Source organism: Tursiops truncatus, chromosome 2, assembly GCF_011762595.2.
Source record: "Tursiops truncatus isolate mTurTru1 chromosome 2, mTurTru1.mat.Y, whole genome shotgun sequence".
Taxonomy (NCBI): Eukaryota; Metazoa; Chordata; class Mammalia; order Artiodactyla; family Delphinidae; genus Tursiops; species Tursiops truncatus.
The window spans coordinates 73,853,442-73,870,611 of NC_047035.1; the positions used below are offsets into that span (position 1 = coordinate 73,853,442).

The 17,170-nt window shown below is 41.7% G+C and overlaps 1 protein-coding gene across 1 annotated transcript in view; it reads right to left on the bottom strand.

The window, feature by feature from the left end:
- Positions 1-4,474: 4,474 nt before the first annotated feature.
- The window catches only part of LOC101322361 (dehydrogenase/reductase SDR family member 2, mitochondrial-like), a 170,226-nt gene continuing 157,530 nt past the window's right edge, over positions 4,475-17,170 (bottom strand). Inside the window, 4 exon segments of the mRNA XM_033849760.1 lie at positions 4,475-4,625; positions 4,921-4,976; positions 5,328-5,462; positions 5,786-5,826. Coding sequence (XP_033705651.1) covers positions 4,475-4,625; positions 4,921-4,976; positions 5,328-5,462; positions 5,786-5,826 — 383 coding nt within the window.

The window sequence follows — 17,170 nt, forward strand, 5'->3', positions numbered from 1 at the left end:
GATGGAGCTAGGAAGGATCAGGGCAAGCTCTAAATTGGAGGAATAAAGAAATCTACATGTACTTAACTCATATCCTGGATGGCCTCTGGAAATAGGCTCCCAGCTCCAGCGCCCTGGTGGAGAGCTGTCCATTGTAGTATTAGGGGCATCTGAGTCTCTGCATGTGCTTCTCACCTAAAGCTGTGCTTCCTCCTGAAGTTGGTGGCAGGTGGTACCACCTGGGAAGTCAACTGGGGAGGCCATAGCCCTTGTGAGTAGGAGGGATTCCGCCAGAAGGAGAAGTCATGGCCATCCTAGTGACTGCCACCAGGGAGGCGAGAGGCCATTAGGAGACTCCTGCCTCCAACTAAGACCTGCCTAGGGAGTCCAATTCCTTCCTTTTTCTGGGCTTCAAGGAGTCTATGCTTGAGGTCACTACTAGTGGTGGGGAAAAGTGGCTGCCTGACCCTCCTCCTCCACACTTGCTTATGGTAAGCTAGGCTATGTTAGATAATAGGCAATCCCCAAATCTCGGTGGCTTAACCCGATAAGAATTTCTTGCTTGTGTCACAGTCCAATTCAGGGTCTGTGGCGCTCCTGGGCAGCTTTTCTTCAAGTAGAAACTCAGCAAGTCTGGCTGTTGCTATCTGGCAACTCCATCATTTCAGAATCCTTCACTTCCAACCATACAAACTGGAGAGAGAGGGTGGACCAAGGTTCTTGTGGGACATTTTAGGGGACAGGCACAGGCAGAAATTGTGACATAGCTTCAATATAGTTGTCAGGGAGGCTGAAGCTGCAGCCTTTCCACGTCTGCGGGAGAGGAAATGGGATGGTCAGCATCACACCAGTCTCTGTTATATTCATGCAGAGGCTTCAGTCCCCATGGCGATTGCAACTACTAACAGTTTTCAGAGGACCTTGCAGACCTGTCTCTCTCTCCATTACAGCGTATGCATTCTTGATTTTTTAAACCTTAATGGCCACCTGTGTACCGGTGGCACATCAACATTCGAGACCTAAGGCACAGCGAGATACCACGGCCGCCACAGTAGTAGTTGTTTCATGTTTGTTTAGCTGAATGAATGGAGAAGGGTAAGGATGTCTGAGTAGCCGTCTCTGAATCAGATTTGAAGAAAAGCCAGATTCAGAGGTCAGACTGAGCCAAAGGCAAGAAGAGGTCACCACTTCTGCCCGCACGTGGAAATGGCTCCAGAAATCCTAATCCTCTGGAATTCTGCTGTGGCACAGAGAGGCCAGAGTATATGAAGAACTGTGGTCAGTGGCAGACACAGAGAATTCTGGTTTAAAGGTAGTAACTCTTACCTCCATGGCCTTGCACACAGGCCTGGTTATGATTCCCTGTGCTTGAGCCAACCTTGGGTTAATTCTCTTCGTCCTCAACATCCTTTTTGATTTGGTTTGCCCTTGTGTGTGTTGGCCTGGACTTGCTCCTCTGGACTGACTGATACAGAAGATCCTTTCTGGTCTTTGTCCGCAGAGTGAGGGCGGGTCCCTGGAGCCTGAGCTAGGCTGGGCCTGGCCAGTGTGAACCTGCCTCTGGCAGGTGCTGAGTTGTAAACCTATTAGTGGCTGCCTGAATTATCAACACATTTGATCTGCCTGCTCTTCTTCTGTACTAGGATATTACTATTACTAGCAATAAGGAGCTTTACCAATAAATGTAAACGGCCAGGATTTAATGGTGTCCTGCTTACCTCTCTGTGGTGTGGGCTTTGGTCCTGTGTATTTTCACATGCTTTATTGAGGTATAATTGACAAATAAAATTGTATATATTTAAAGTATAAATGTGACGACTTGATATACAACATTATACATTGTGAAGTGATTACCACTGTAGAGTTAATTAACACATCATCACCTCACATGACTGCATCTCGGAGGATAACCTCTGAGTACTTGGAATATTCTTCCTGATAAGAGTGTTTCTGCATGCCTGAGGTTTTGGATACACTGTGTTAGTTTGACCTCTGGTGGGTTGGAGGCTGGGTAGCTAAGATCAGTCATGTGAGTGTTTTATGACTGACTCCCAATAAAAACTCTGGACACCAAGGCTTGGGTGAGCTTCCCTAGTTGACAACACTTTGCACATATTCAATATTGATGCTACAATTAAGCATGACCCCATACGACTGCACTGAGAGGGGACACCTTGAAGCTTGTACCTGGTTGCTCTTGGACTTCATCTCATGTGCCTTTTCCCTTTGCTGATTTTAATCTGTACCCTTCCACTGTAATAAACTATAACCATGAGTATAACAGCTTTTCTGAGTCCTGTGAATCCTTTTAGTAAATCATTGAGCCTGAGGGTGGTCTTGGGGACCCTCAACACAGTGTGATACCCTTCTCCTGCCTTTACTTTCAACCTTCTTGTATACCTCAGATTTTATTTTTAAAGTCTCATATGTGTTTATATGGTTCGATTCCTTCCTTCCTTCCTTATCCAGTTTGATAATCTTTTTCTTTTAAGTAGACCATTCAGTCCATTTACACTCACATATATATTTGGGTTTATATCCATCCTCTTATTATTTTGTATTTTCCACTTATGTTTGCTATTTCTTTTCCTCTTTTTTAAATATTTATTTTTATTGATTTATTATTTATTTATTTGTTTTTGCTGTGCCAGGTCTTAGTTGCAGTACGTGGGATCTTTGTTGAGGCATGTGGACTCTTAGTTGTGGCATGCATGTGGGACCTAGTTCCCCGACCAGGGATCAAAACTGGGCCCCCTGCATTGGGAGTGTGGAGTCTTACTTACTGGACCACCAGGGAAGTCCCCTTTTTGTCTTCTTTCTTGATTTCTTTTGGATTGATTTTTAAAATCGTTTTATTTTTCTTTGTTAATTTGTAGCTATATATCTTTTGTTTCACTTAGTGGTTACTGTAGAAATTGTAACACATTAGCTTAACTGTCAAAATCTAAGATTAATAACTTGACCATCCTCCTAGTCCAGTTGGACATCTTGTTTATCCTTCCATAACCACTTTCCCCCCTTTCCTTCTCTGCTCTGTGCTCTAGGAGACTGACCTGTACAGGTTGATCAACAGGCTCCCTCTGGCCTCTGGTTGGATATTTATTCCCCCAACTCTGTCTCTGCTAGGTCACAATGTGTGGGCTGGGACTCTTTACCTAAGTCCAGGGCTCCTGTCAGTTGGCTTCTTCCTTACAGCTACCCTTTTCAGTCCCTGCATCTGCTCCCTCCTTTTTTCCTTTGGGCCTAGAAGAGGTGCTGCCCCCTCCCCCAACCATTGGTTTCCTTAAACCTTGACCACACCTTTGTAAGTGGTACTTTTTTTGTGTGTGTGTGGTACACGGGCCTCTCACTGTTGTGGCCTCTCCCTTTGCGGAGCACAGGCTCCAGACGCACAGGCTCAGCGGCCATGGCTCATGGGCCCAGCCTCTCCACGGCATGTGGGATCTTCCCAGACCGGGGCATGAACCCGTGTCCCCTGCATTGGCAGGCGGACTCTCAACCACTGCGCCACCAGGGAAGCCCCCTGTAAGCGGTACTTTTATTAAACCTTCTCAAATCACTCAGTTTAAGAGTTTGTCCGTTTCTTGCTAGGATCTTGACTAATACATAAATATGAAAATCTAAAATACTCTCTCTTTACTCCTTTCCAACTTATATGTCATTTTATTTGTTATTTTTCAAATTATGAAATCTTTTATTTGTATTACAATGACTCAAAGCCAAAGTCCTACTCACACCTATTATGTTTTTAACATTTAATTGAGAAACATGATATATGTACAAAAAAGTATGTAAAATATATACGTAGAGCTTAATGAAGTATTATAAAAACCAATGCCTATGTAACTATGTACCAGGTCAAGAAACTGAAGTGGGGAATGTGAGACCCTGGAGGGAAAATAGTCAACATTAATGTGCAAATTATCACTGTAACAGGGCCTCATTCTTGCCTGGCACTCTCTGAAAATCCAAGTGGGGAGGCTGGCATTGATCCATCAACTCCCATCCTCTATTGGTGAGGGTGACCTCTGCTGGTGTTAACTCCTCTGTACTTCTGGCTTGTTATCTGTGTACAACCAAGCCATCTCCTATTGTGCTAGGGATGTACAGGTACTTGAGAAACCGTCAGTGTGCCAGGAACTGCCCACAGCTGCAAATGGGCTGAGGCCATACCCCTTCTAGATTCCCTTCACCCTTGGTCAGCATGTCCTCTGGTCTAGGCTGCTCACCTGATGGCGTGGCCCAGACTTCATCTCTGAGAATGCTGCTCTCTTGGTAACTATGCTGTTGTTAGGCCATGGTTCCTAATAACCAAGGTGGGAAAGGGGTGAAGAAAAATGAAAATACTCAAAGACAGTTTTATATTGTAAACTTTCTTTTCTTTCCTTTACTATTTTACCCTCTGGCGATTCTGAACTCAAAGTGTGTATATTGAGCACAGGCTTGTCATTAATAGAGGTTTTCCAACACGGTGACCCAGAACCACATGGGGCCTTCACATCAAGAGGCAAGCCTGAGCTCTGTGCTCATACCCCTCAGAGGTGGGGGAGAAGTTGGGCACCATGATGTTCTTGCCAGTGATGTAGCTGGCATCTGAAGAGCACAGGAAGGACACCAGCTCTGCCCAGTCCTCAGGCCACTCCACTCTGCACAGAAAGAGGAGGTGGGGCTGAGAGTGGTGACACCTCCCCATGAGCTCTGGGTTCCTGTGGGACGCTGTGAAGTCAAGACCCTCATGGGGATGAGTGGAGGGCTGCAAATGGAGATATATGGGCTCTACAGGGACTTATACTCATCCCAGGGCTAGGCGGGTGATCAGATCTCAGAAAGAGGAATGGGTAACAGCCTGCAGAGTGATGGCATGTGATCTTTTATCCATCACAAAGCTTCTAAGGTCACGTTAATCCAGATCCGGATGGATACTGCCTCATCACAACATACCTCTGTATTCCATGGACTCTTTCCAAACAGTTCCACAGAGTTGGGTCCTCAAAGAGCTAAAGCAAAGAACAATAATAGGTCATTGTTACTCAGACAGATGCAGTTACATTGGGGGCCACACCATGCACGTGCCCTTGTGGAAGCATGACCCTGCTCAGAGGTGAGGCAGGTGGGGGAACATTCCCTGCCCCTCCCTTAAAGAATCAAAACCCTAAAATTGAAACCCATTCTCCTGTATTGTGGGCAGAAGCTGCCAAGTCTCAAAGCTGTGGACCAGAATCTAGGGGTGTTGGGCTTGAGGACAGACTCCACGTTTGTGAGCGTGGGTCTCTTTGGCTAAGGTCTTGCCTGGGGAAGACAGCAATGGGACAGTGTGGGAGGGCCCAGGAGCTGCCTTTGGTCCTCACCATTTGACTGCAGTCTGTGTTGATGATTCCTGGCACCAGGAAGTTCACCCAGATGTTCTTTGATGCCAGCTCCACTGCCAGGGTCTGGGTGAGTCCCAGCAGGGCCATTTTACTGACGCTGTAGGCTCCTGTTTTCTGTGGGCAGAAAGGGAAATAGATAAATAACCTAGAACTGAGAATAAGGGAATGTCACTTGGATGTCCTGGGTTCTGCCTGGGAGCTCATCCCAATTGCACCTCCATATCATCACAATGCCTGAAAAAGAGGGTAAGAGGCTCCCACTAAGTGCATTTATGTAAAAGGCAAGATCTGTGACACCCAGTGATGTCATGTCTGCATGTGGGGAGTCCTGAGGAGCAATTGTCAAGCCTTGGATATCTCTATGCACCCAATCTTCCAGATGAAATGAGAGCAAGTTTCCTCTTGGCTCACCTAGAGCCACAGACAGTCATATTTACGGCAAGTGGAATATAGGCTGCCACTGAGGAGACCAGGACCACTGAACTTTGCCTGGGAAGAGAAAGATGGGGTGGCATGTGAGCTGAAGACACTTGTGTGTGACTGAGAATGGAGACTATGTGGATGAGGGGGAGGACTGTGAGCGTGAGAGAGGTTGCTGGTGCAGGTATATCTCTCCTTTTCCTTTTAGGTCTTCAGTGATGTTTCTCAAGTTGTATTGCCAGTAAAGACATCTGTGTTTGGATTTTGTTTTTGGAGGAAAAAATTTGACTGTAGATCACATTTATCTAATGGTAATATCATGTAATATAATAGGTATATAATTTTAAAGAATTTGTCCATTTCAATGCAATTCCAGTTTAGGTTTGGAATAAAGATCTCTGTCACTCTCATTCTCTTAGTGTCTTTTTATTGTCTTCAGGATCCATATGGTGTCTTTTGTTTTTTTATTCCTGATACTGGTTATTTGTGCCTTACCTCTTTTTTCTTGATTAAACACACCATAAACTTGTCAAAATCATTTGTTTTTTTAAAAAATAAACTTTTGGGGACTTCCCTGGTGGTGCAGTAGTTAAGAATCTGCCTGTCAATGCAGGGGACACGGGTTCGATCCCTGGTCCGGGAAGATCGCACATGCTGTGGAGCAACTAAGCCATGTGCCACAACTACTGGGCCTGTGCTCTAGAGCCCGTGAGCCACAACTACTGAGCCCACATGCCACAACTACTGAAGCCTGCGCACCTAGAGCCCGTGTTCCACCATAAGAGAAGCCATTACAATGAGAAGCCCATGCACCGCAACAAATAGTAGCCTCTGCTCACCACAACTAGAGAAAGCCCATGCGCAGCAACGAGGACCCAACACAGCCAAAAAAAATTTTAAAAATAAACTTTTAGTTTTCTTAATCCCTATGTTATATTTTGTTTTCTTTTCCATTAATTTGTGCTTTTTATTATTTCCTTTCTTCTTTTTTTTCTTTATTTTTTCCTTCTTTTTTTTGTGTGTGTGTTTCCTTTTCCCCCCCGTACATTCCAGTTTTGGTTTTTGTTTAACATTGACAATATAATACTCTGCTAACCACTATCATTTACAACTCAGAGATATATATTTACTTCAATGTCTGTAAAGAGGGATCTGAAATCTGTATTTTAAGCACAGCAGTTGAGCTGAGTACATTTTATATAATTTACTGAGGTTTATCTGTCCTAGTTCAAACAACTTTTTTCTTTTTTTAAGTTTTTAAAAAATTAATTAATTAATTTTACTTATTTATTTTTGGCTGTGTTGTGTCTTTGTTGCTGAGCGTGGGCTTTCTCTAGTTGAGGCGAGCAAGGGCTACCCTTCGTTGTGGTGTGTGGGCTTCTCATTGTGGTGGCTTCTCTTGTTGCACAGCATGGGCTCTAGGTGCGTGGGCTTCAGTAGTTGTGGCACGTGGGCTCAGTAGTTGTGGCTCACGGGCTCTAGAGCTCAGGCTCTGTAGTTGCGGTGCATGGGCTTAGTTGCTCCACGGCATGTGGGATCTTCCCGGAACAGGGATCGAACCCGTGTCCCCTGCATTGGAAGGTGGATTCTTAACCACTGTGCCACCAGGGAAGCCCAAACAACTTCTTGATTCCTAGTTTTTTCTAGAATTATACCTTTGCTAGAACTACAAACTCAATAGTCAACAGAAATGAAAAACTTAATAAAACATATCATTGTTGTCTAAAGTAATCACATTTCCCCCTTGTCATACGGTACTTTTTAGGTTGGCCAAACTATTCAGTGTAAACTGATAGCTTACTTTGAATGAACACAGTTTGAAATACTTTTCCTTTATAAAACATTTTTTTTTGCCATCATGACAAAAGAAAAATAGCCTCACATGTTATGAACATAAGGAATATCTTAAATAATTTCACTGTAGTGCTAAAATTTGACAATCTTAAATCCCTTAAGAGAAGACCAGTGTTTCTGGCCTGTCCTATCCTATATAAAATGGTCACGAATTTGACCACTTGGGGTTTAGTTAGCTATTATTATTCCAGTGTCTTAAGATGGATGCCTAGCACACTAATTTTCTTTTGTAAATAAGCATTTAAGGCTATCAACTTCCTAAGAACAGCTTTAGTAGTTTATGTATACAAGAGCAATTTCATTGGGTTCAGCAGGAGACGGCTCACAAAGCCCGATTGGATTGGTCCAGGAAAGAATTTGGGGTAGGGGAAAGCAGTCAGGAATTGAACACTGACAACTTTTGAGAAGTTTTTCCTAAAACGGAAGGAGAAAGGGGGTCACTCCTGCAACAGCAGTGTGCAGAGCTTTGCATAAGCTCTCTCCAGGGAAATAACCATGAATGGTGAAAATTATTCTTAAAAAAACAAACTGGAAATTGTCCTAAAGGCATATAGAGAACGATGAGACCTTCATTCAAGAAAAATCTACTGTCTTGGTAAGAACTCCATGAACCCAATGAAACTGCTCTGATCAAGGTTGCCCGTGCCTTTCACATGGCTACGTTCAACAGCCCAATCCCATTTTCATCTTACTTGGCAGCAGTATTTGACACAGTTGATCTCACCTTGAAGGGCTTTCTTTGCTTTTGGGACACTACACTGTCCTGCTTCCTAGTTCCTGGTAGTTTTCTTCCTGCCTCATTTATTTCTCCTTCTCGGTCTCCTTTTCTGCTGCCTCAGAACCACTCCTTTGACCTCTCGTCCTTTTTATCTACGCTCACGTCCTTGATGATCTCATCCGGTCTCATGGTTTTCAATAATCATCCATTTGTTGATGGTTTTCAAATTTGTATCTCTAGACCAGGCCTCTTTTCCGGACTGCATACCCATAATATACTGCTTACTTGACATCTCCACATGGTTGCCCAATAGGCTTCTCAGACTATTTATCTACAAAACAGCTCCTGATCTTTCCCTCCAGGTCTGTTCCTTCCAGTCTTCCCCATCATTGCAGTTGCTCAGAAACCATGGCATGTCATTGAGATTTTTCTCACTCTGTGTCTAAACTGTCAACAAATCCTTTTGACTCTACCTTCAAAATTTATTCAAAATCTGATTTCTCCCAGTCTCCACTGATGCTCCTTGTCTCTTGCTTAGATTATGCTGAGAGCTGCCTAAGGGGTCTTCCTGTTTCTACCTTGCCCCCCTTAGGCTGACTCTGAACAAAGCAGTCAGAGGAATCCAGCTACCTCTTTGACCTCATCTCCTGTTGCTGCCTCCCTTGCTCCAGTCATACTGGCTTTTTCACTGTTTCTTGAATATACAAAGCACACATCAGCCTCAGGGTTTTTGCGTTTGCTGTATCTTCTGCCTGGAGCACCCTTTCCTAAATTTATCCCCATGGCTCATGGCTCACTCCCTCATCAGGACCTCTGACAAACATATCTTTCCCTCTGGCCTGAAATTCTGCAATAAGAGAATCATCTTCATGGACTTTATAGGAATTTCTTTTCAAAATCAAATATACTTGGGGGACTTCCCTGGTGGTCCAGTGGTTAAGACTCGGTACTCCCAATGCAGGGAGCCCGGGTTCGATCCCTGGTCAGGGAACTAGATCCTGAATGCTACAAATAAAGATCCTGCACTTGGCAACTAAAAGCTCCGGTACGCGGCAGCGAAGATCCCACACGCAGCAATGAAGATCCTGAGTGCTGCAACTAAGACCCGGTACAGCCAAATAAATAAATAAATATTTTTTAAAGAGGCTATTAAAAATCAAATATATTTGGGAGGGATAACACTGAATCAATATTAGACATAATACCCTAACATTAAGAATTTACTGTATTGCTTTTTCTTGCAGATAGCTAGCTGAGAGCAGAGTAAGAATAGAAATTCGGTAGATTTTGAATGATGCTCTTACCCAGTGAGGATGAAGAGTGAAAAGCATGAATGGAGGACCCTGGGCAGACAGTGAAAAAAGTACATGGGGAATAAGGGAGGTCAGTGGGTTAGAGGAAGTCTCAGAAAAGGAAGATGGAGAGAAGATGGAGAGAAGAAGGATGTGGAAGACACACTGTCCCTTCTAAGACTTTCTACACCACCACTTTAGCATAGGGAGTATAAACAGCATATTAGAAGTATAGATGCTCCAAAATCCTTTGAGGAAAACCAGATAAAACTAAGAAATGGATTAAAATGTATCAAAAGTACCAGAAATTGGCTCCACAAACTGTGAAGGGCAAGTGTAAGTTCTACTTATTTTGCTACTGTGTAAGCCTCCCAGTTCTAGATTCTGCCATATATATGTCTCTTGTTTGGACGGTTCTAATTTGTATTCTTTCATTATAATAAAACTATAATCATAAAAATAGTTTATACATATTTTCATTATAATTCAGTTCTAGATATTTTCTAATTTCAATTATAATTACCAAACATATGAAGTTTTTAAAAGTAACTTTGTTATTGATTTCTAGTTTAATTGCATTGCAGTCAGAGAAACTAGTACTTTTTATTCAATAACTTGAAGTTTGTTGAGGCTTCTTTTATGGCCAACATGATCAAATCTTGTAAATATTCTCTCTGTGCTTGAAAAGAATGTATATTCTACAGTTGTTGGTACCTTTTCTATGTGCATTCATTAGGTCAAGTCTGTTAATCATGTTATTTTAATCCTGTTTATTCTACTGATATTTTTGAGGGTACGGGCCCACTTGCTCTAATTAACTACTGAGAGAGAGGTGACACTATCTATCCCACTCTAATTGTGGATTTTTCTTCTTTTCTTTGTACTTCTGTAAAATTTTGCTGTATATGTTTGGAAGCTGTCAGTGTATATAGAGCAATTAAAATTTTTATACCTACTTAGTGAATTGATCCTTTCAACATTATGAAACAACCATTTCTATCTTTAGCAATGACCTAATATCTCTTCCATCTCATATTACTATAGTGATACCAGCTTTCCTTTGATTGAAATTTACCTTTCATTTTTGTCACTCTTTTCTTTCAACCTTCAGTAATGGTTTTTTTTTTTTTTTTTTTTTTTTTTTTTTTTTGCGGTACGCGGGCCTCTCACTGCTGTGGCCTCTCCCGCCGCGGAGCACAGGCTCCGGACGCGCAGGCCCAGCGGCCATGGCCCACGGGCCCAGCCGCCCTGCGGCACGTGAGATCCCCCCAGACCAGGGCACGAACCCGCGTCCCCTGATCGGCAGGCGGACTCTCAACCACTGCGCCACGAGGGAAGCCCAGTAATGTTTTAAAAATATATTTCTCTTGAACAGAGCATATAGTTTGATTAAGAATTCTAGCTCGGCTATCTTCGTATTTTAACTGTAATTACTGATACATTGGAATTAATATCTAACATCAAATTTTGTGTTTTATTTTTTATTCCCCGGTTCTTTGTTTTCTTTCCTTTTCCTTCTTGTTTTCTTTTGGATTATTTTTCCTTTTTCCATTTCCCTCCTCTACTAGTTTGAAAATATATTGCGTACTCTCTTGCCATTCTTGTAGCTGTTATCCTAAAAAGTCAAACAGGCCTGTTTACCTTATTAGAGTTTAAAGGTAATACCCTTACTCTCTCTCTCAAAGAACATGAAAATCTTACAACACCTTAACTCCATTTCCATTCTCCTGATTTGAGTATTATTTTCTTTGTATATTTTTATAAAACATCATTATTGCTTTTTATAGTAAATGGTTATATTTGTTCATACGTTACTATATTCTGTGCTTTTCAATCTTATTTTCATCTTAGATTTTCCATATGGGCTCTCATTTTCCTTTCTGCCTGCAGTACATCATAGACTTTCTTTTCATAAAGGTCTTCTGAAAGTGAACTCTGTTTTTGTATGCCTGAAAATGTTATTACTTTGCCCTAGTTTTTGAAATATATTTGTAGGTATAGAATTCTAGGTTGATAGCTATTTTTTTCAGCATATAGATGATCTCATTTCATTCTTTATGATTTCTTTTGTTACCAATGAAAAGGCAGTCTAACTACAGTACCTCTGTTCCTTTTGAAGGTAATCTCTCTTTTCTTTTTGGGTGTCTTTTAAGATCTTTTCTTTTTCATTTGTGTTCTGAAATGGCTCATGATAATTCTCAGACTCATTGTGATTTAAGTGTAGAATTAAAAAATATATATATTTTGCTTGACACTTACTTCTTGGATATGTGAATTGGTAATTTTCATTAGATCTAGAATTTCTAAGATATCATCTCGTCATTTATTGTCTCTTCTACTTTTATTTTCTGTCTGTTATCATTGTGAGTATTACTTAGATGTTAGTGTAACTTTCTTGCTTTCTCCTCCATGTCCTTAACATATTTATCATATTTTCCATCTTTTTGTATTTTTGTTTTACATTCTAGAGTAATTTCCTTAGCTCCATCTTTCAGTTCACTGATTCTCTCTTTGGATGTGTCATATTTGTTCTTAAGTCCATCCATTGCATTTAAATTTGAATAATTATATTGAAAATTTCTAACATTCTTTTTCTCTACATTTTAAGTTTGCCTGGTCATTCTTTATAGTTCTTTTGTTCTCTTAACACATTTCCTAGCTTATCTTTTATTTCTTGAAAAAAAAGTATATTTAATTATTTTATAATCTGTGTCAGATCATTCCAGTATTTAAAGAACTTGAGGGTCTGTTTCTGTTATCTGTTGTATGCTAATTTTTGCTTCTTGCTCTCTGTTTTTTTTTTTTTTTGCGATACTCAGGCCTCTCACTGTTGTGGCCTCTCCCGTTGCGGAGCACAGGCTCCGGACGCGCAGCCTCAGCGGCCATGGCTCACGGGCCCAGCCGCTCCACGGCATGTGGGATCCTCCTGGACCGGGGCATGAACCCGTGTCCCCTGCATCGGCAGGCGGACTCTCAACCACTGTGCCACCAGGGAAGCCCTTGCCCTCTGTTTTAAGTATTATTTTGAATGTGAGCTGATCTTACCTTAACATTTTATTTTTAAGAACTATGTAAGGTCTGTGATTAAGGTAAGTTCATTTAAAGAAGTTTTTCTTTTGCCTCTGTTAAGCACCTGGGGCTAATATTCGCCTGGGATAACTTTAAATTAAATTTTTTTTTTGGCTGCGCTGGGTCTTCATTGCTGTGCGCAGGCTTTCTCTAGTTTTGATGAGTGGGGGCTACTCTTCATTGTGGTGCACAGGCTTCTCATTGTGGTGACTTCTCTTGTTGCAGAGTACGGGCTCTAGGCACGCGGGCTTCAGTAGTTGTAGTACATGGGCTCAGTAGTTGTGGCTCGTGGGCTCTAGAGCACAGGCCCAGTAGTTGTGGTGCACAGGCTTAGTTGCTTCATGGCATGTGGAATCTTCCTGGACCAGGGATCAAACCCGTGTCCCCTGCATTGGCAGGTGGATTCTTAACCACTGAGTCACGAGGGAAGTCCCTAAATTAAATTTTTGACTTCTTTTTTTTTTTTAATTGCTTGTTTGTGTGTATGAGGTGTGTGTATGTGCGTGTGTGTGTTGAGTCATCTCGGTAGCAGGAATTTAGACTAAAAATCTGCATGAGGGCATAACTTGGGGTCCAAATCCTTAGCCATATTTTTCTTTTCCCCTCCATTGGTTTCTAACTTTGCAAAAGCTAATTTTCCTTGTAGTCTTCCAGGGATCTATTTCTAGTTCATCTTTTAATTGAGGGGTAGTTATTTGGGGTCCCAGCTTCATGACTGGAGTGTCCCCTACTGGACTTTCTTCCTTGGGCAGGCCTTTTTTTTTGTCTCCTATGTCCTGCGAGGCCATGGAAACAGAAGCTAAAGGGTTTGGCATTTGTCAAACAGGATTTGGAAAATACCCACAAGGCAAAAGCTGACTGCAGGGCTCAGCTTACTTCTCAAGGCTCCTAGTTTCACTTAGTTTTTTGGTTTAAGACTGTTTAACTTTCTTGCTTGTGTTTAAGATGATACATTAAAACTTTTTTAATCTTTGATTTTTAAATTATTTACCTCTGCTAAATTGTGTCCTTGTCGTTTCTTCCTCTTTCTGGCTGTTTATACTGGCTCCCATAACCAAGGTCCTTTTTCTCTTCATACTTAAAATTTAGAAGGATGGATGAAATATGCTCAAGATTATTAAAATGCATGATCACATGACTTCTTGCTAAAAAAAGTCAGAGCCTCCTCCCTGCCTACTGCATAATATCTAGACACCCAGTATTAATACTTGTTTCCTTGTTTCACGCTGTCTGACCACTTCTTTTTATTTCCCAGTGGTTTTTCGGGTTGCTCTTTGAACCTTCTCTAAGCTTCCCATTATTTTTTCAATTGTTTCCATTTATTCTTATCTACTTGTCAAAATCCTAACTACCCTTCACAACCCAATTTAAATAGAGCTTCCTTCATGAACTCCTGCCTTGCCCACAAGGCTGGAGAAAGTAAGCTTTTACTTGCTCAGATCCTGTAACTAGTAAGAATAGTAGTGGCCCCTGTGCTTATGCCCCTTCTAGCATTTATCTCACTAACTCTAGGTGACTGTGTTGCATTTATCACTTTTAACAGGGTGCCCACCACCTAGTAATTGCTTACTAGATATTTGTTAAAGGAATGAAAACCATGAATGAATTGAGATTTGGCTGCAGTGAAATAGTGATGTTGTAGGGGCCCACTAGACCCATGAGTTAAATTCCTTCGCCACACTCTTCCCCTCTGCTGTCCAGTTGTGTCAGTTCAGCTCTGATCTGGAAACATTTACTTTCAAGTAGCCATTCTTAGTTTTTAAGTGCTCAGGCTTTGAATGGCATCAGGACTTGTGTACACAGTGAACTTGTGTTTTCCTGATGTTTAGGATTCTGACCCTCTGCTCAAATCTCCACAAATCTATAGCTATGAACTGATTTACATAAAACCAATTCCCTTATTTAAGCACTTAAACTTTAGTAAATCTTAGGCAAATGTCAAAGCAGATAATGCTTTCGAAGCAAATATACACAAATTCGTAATCTTTTTTCTCAGAAACTTGGCTCCTGTGGTTCCTATTCATTCACTATGGTTCCTTACCTCTCCTTCAGCCAAGGATTCAAAATAGAAGGGTTTCCTTGTCCTCCTGCTTAACTTTTTCTCAGTGTCACTCCAGGCAGTTTATTCTTAAATCTCTGGGGCTTCATCTTGTTCAAGGACAGAATCACTTTCTCACCTTTCCCCAAACCATTTCTCAGTCTTTTTGACAAGGAAGAATCTGCTTGGGGGAAGCAAAAGGCTAAGTATTTCTTTTCTTCTCTCTCTCTCTCTCTCTCTCTCTCTCTCTCTCTCTCTCTCTCTGCTTCTCTGCTCCCATCACATCTTTATTTTGGAAAAAAAGATACAGAATCTAGGAGTATACTAGTTTCTTCGTTCTTTCAACAAACATTTAATGGGAACCTACTATGTACTGGGCACACAGAATATAAGGATGACTCTATCATAGTTTTAGTTTTGGTACTCAAAGCTCTCATGTTCTGAACTGGGCCTGCAGACAAAAAATGGTAATTATCCATTGTGTTAGGAGATAAATATGATTAACACAGTTTTATGGGGACAAAAGGGAAGGAGGGGTACCTCACCTAACCTTGGGGTTGGAGTGGTTAGATAAAATATCCTGGGGAAGACAATACCTGAATGGACTCAGGAAAAGGAGCTTCTATTATTATTATTTTTAACTTCTTTATTGGAGTAAAATTGCTTTACAATGTTGTGTTAGTTTCTGCTGTATAACAAAGTGAATCAGTTATATGTATACATATGTCCCCATATCTCCTCCCTCTTTGCATCTCCCTCCCACCCTCCATATCCCACCCCTCTAGGTGGTCACAAAGCACAGAGCTGATCTCCCTGTGCTATGCGGCTGCTTCCCACTAGCTATTTTACATTTGGTAGTGTATATATGTCCATTCTACCCTCTCACTTCATCCCAGCTTACCCTTCCCCCTCCCCATGTCCTCAAGTCCATTCTCTATGTCTGTGTCTTTATTCCTGTCCCACCCCTAGGTTCATCAGAACCTTTTTTTTTTAAAATAAATTTATTTTATTTATTTATTTTTGGCTGCGTTGGGTCTTTGTTGCTGCATGCGGGCTTTTCTCTAGTTGTGGTGAGCGGGGGGCTACTCTTCATCCTGGTGCACGGGCCTCTCTTTGCCGTGGCTTCTCTTGCTACGGAGCATGGGCTCTAGGCACGTGGGCTCAGTAGTTGTGGCTCTTGGGCTCTAGAGTGCAGGCTCAGTAGTTGTGGCGCACTGGCTTAGTTACTCCACAGCATGTGGGATCTTCCTGGACCAGGGCTTGAACCCGTGTCCCCTGCATTGGCAGGCAGATTTTCAACCACTGTGCCACCAGGGAAGCCCAGAACCATTTTTTTAAGATTCATGCTTTTTTACAAAAAAGGTTCACTGTAAATTTTTTTTTAAATATTTGGGAAAAGTCATGAGAAAATTCAGGGAAAAGTTGTGAAAGGCTTCAAAGTGGATCCCAACTTTGAAATGGGTTGGGTGTCTTCAGTGGAAGACCAGGCTTTGCCTAGCATACTCTTCCAGGTGATCGGATCCTGTGGGGGTCACTACACCTTTCATTACCTTTGAGCTATTTACAACTCTATGAGTTATAGATAACTGATAGCAATGCAAATGATTCCCATCCATAGATGCAAATAAATGGTATCTGGAGCAGAGTCAATTGGTTTCCCTCCCCCACTGTGGAAAAAATCAGCTTTGCATCTATTAAGCAAATTTATTTTAGTCTTCCTTATGGTCTCTCTCTATGTGTAGTTCTTTGAATTAACTTTTGAATCATTTATAATATCTTAGTGGTTCCCTTCATGAATTATTGAGTTAAATAAAAATTTTGGTACTTGCTCACATATATTTGCATGACAGTCATGACTTTACCTTTTAAAAAATTATCCTTCAACAGAAGAAAGTAAAAATTTGATGTCAAGTTAAATATTGCTTTTTTAAAAAACAATTCCCCTAGTTACCTCTCTACATATCCATTCTCTTTTTTTTTTTTTGCGGTACGCGGGCCTCTCACTCTTGTGGCCTCTCCCGTTGTGGAGCACAGGCTCCGGACGCGCAGGCCCAGCGACCATGGATGGCTCAGCAGGCGGACTCTCAACCACTGCGCCACCAGGGAAGCCCTCCGTTCTCATATAATATCCATGTATTCAATTTTGCAGAAAGGGTCATAGTTCTCATGGCTTTTCTTTGTTCCTTTCTCCATCCCTCCCTCTTCCTTCCTTTCTTTCTTTCCATCCTTCCTTCCTTCCTTCGTCCTTCCTTTCTTCTCTCTCCCTTCCTTCTGTCCCTTTCTCTCTTTCTTTCTTTTCTTCTTTCTCTTCCTTCCTTTCTCCCTCTTTCTCTCTCCTTCTTTCCTTCCTTCTTTCTTTCTTCCTTTCTTTCCTTAGCTGGTTCTTCTTTCTTTTTATTTTATTTTACTTTTATTTATTTATTTTTGGCTG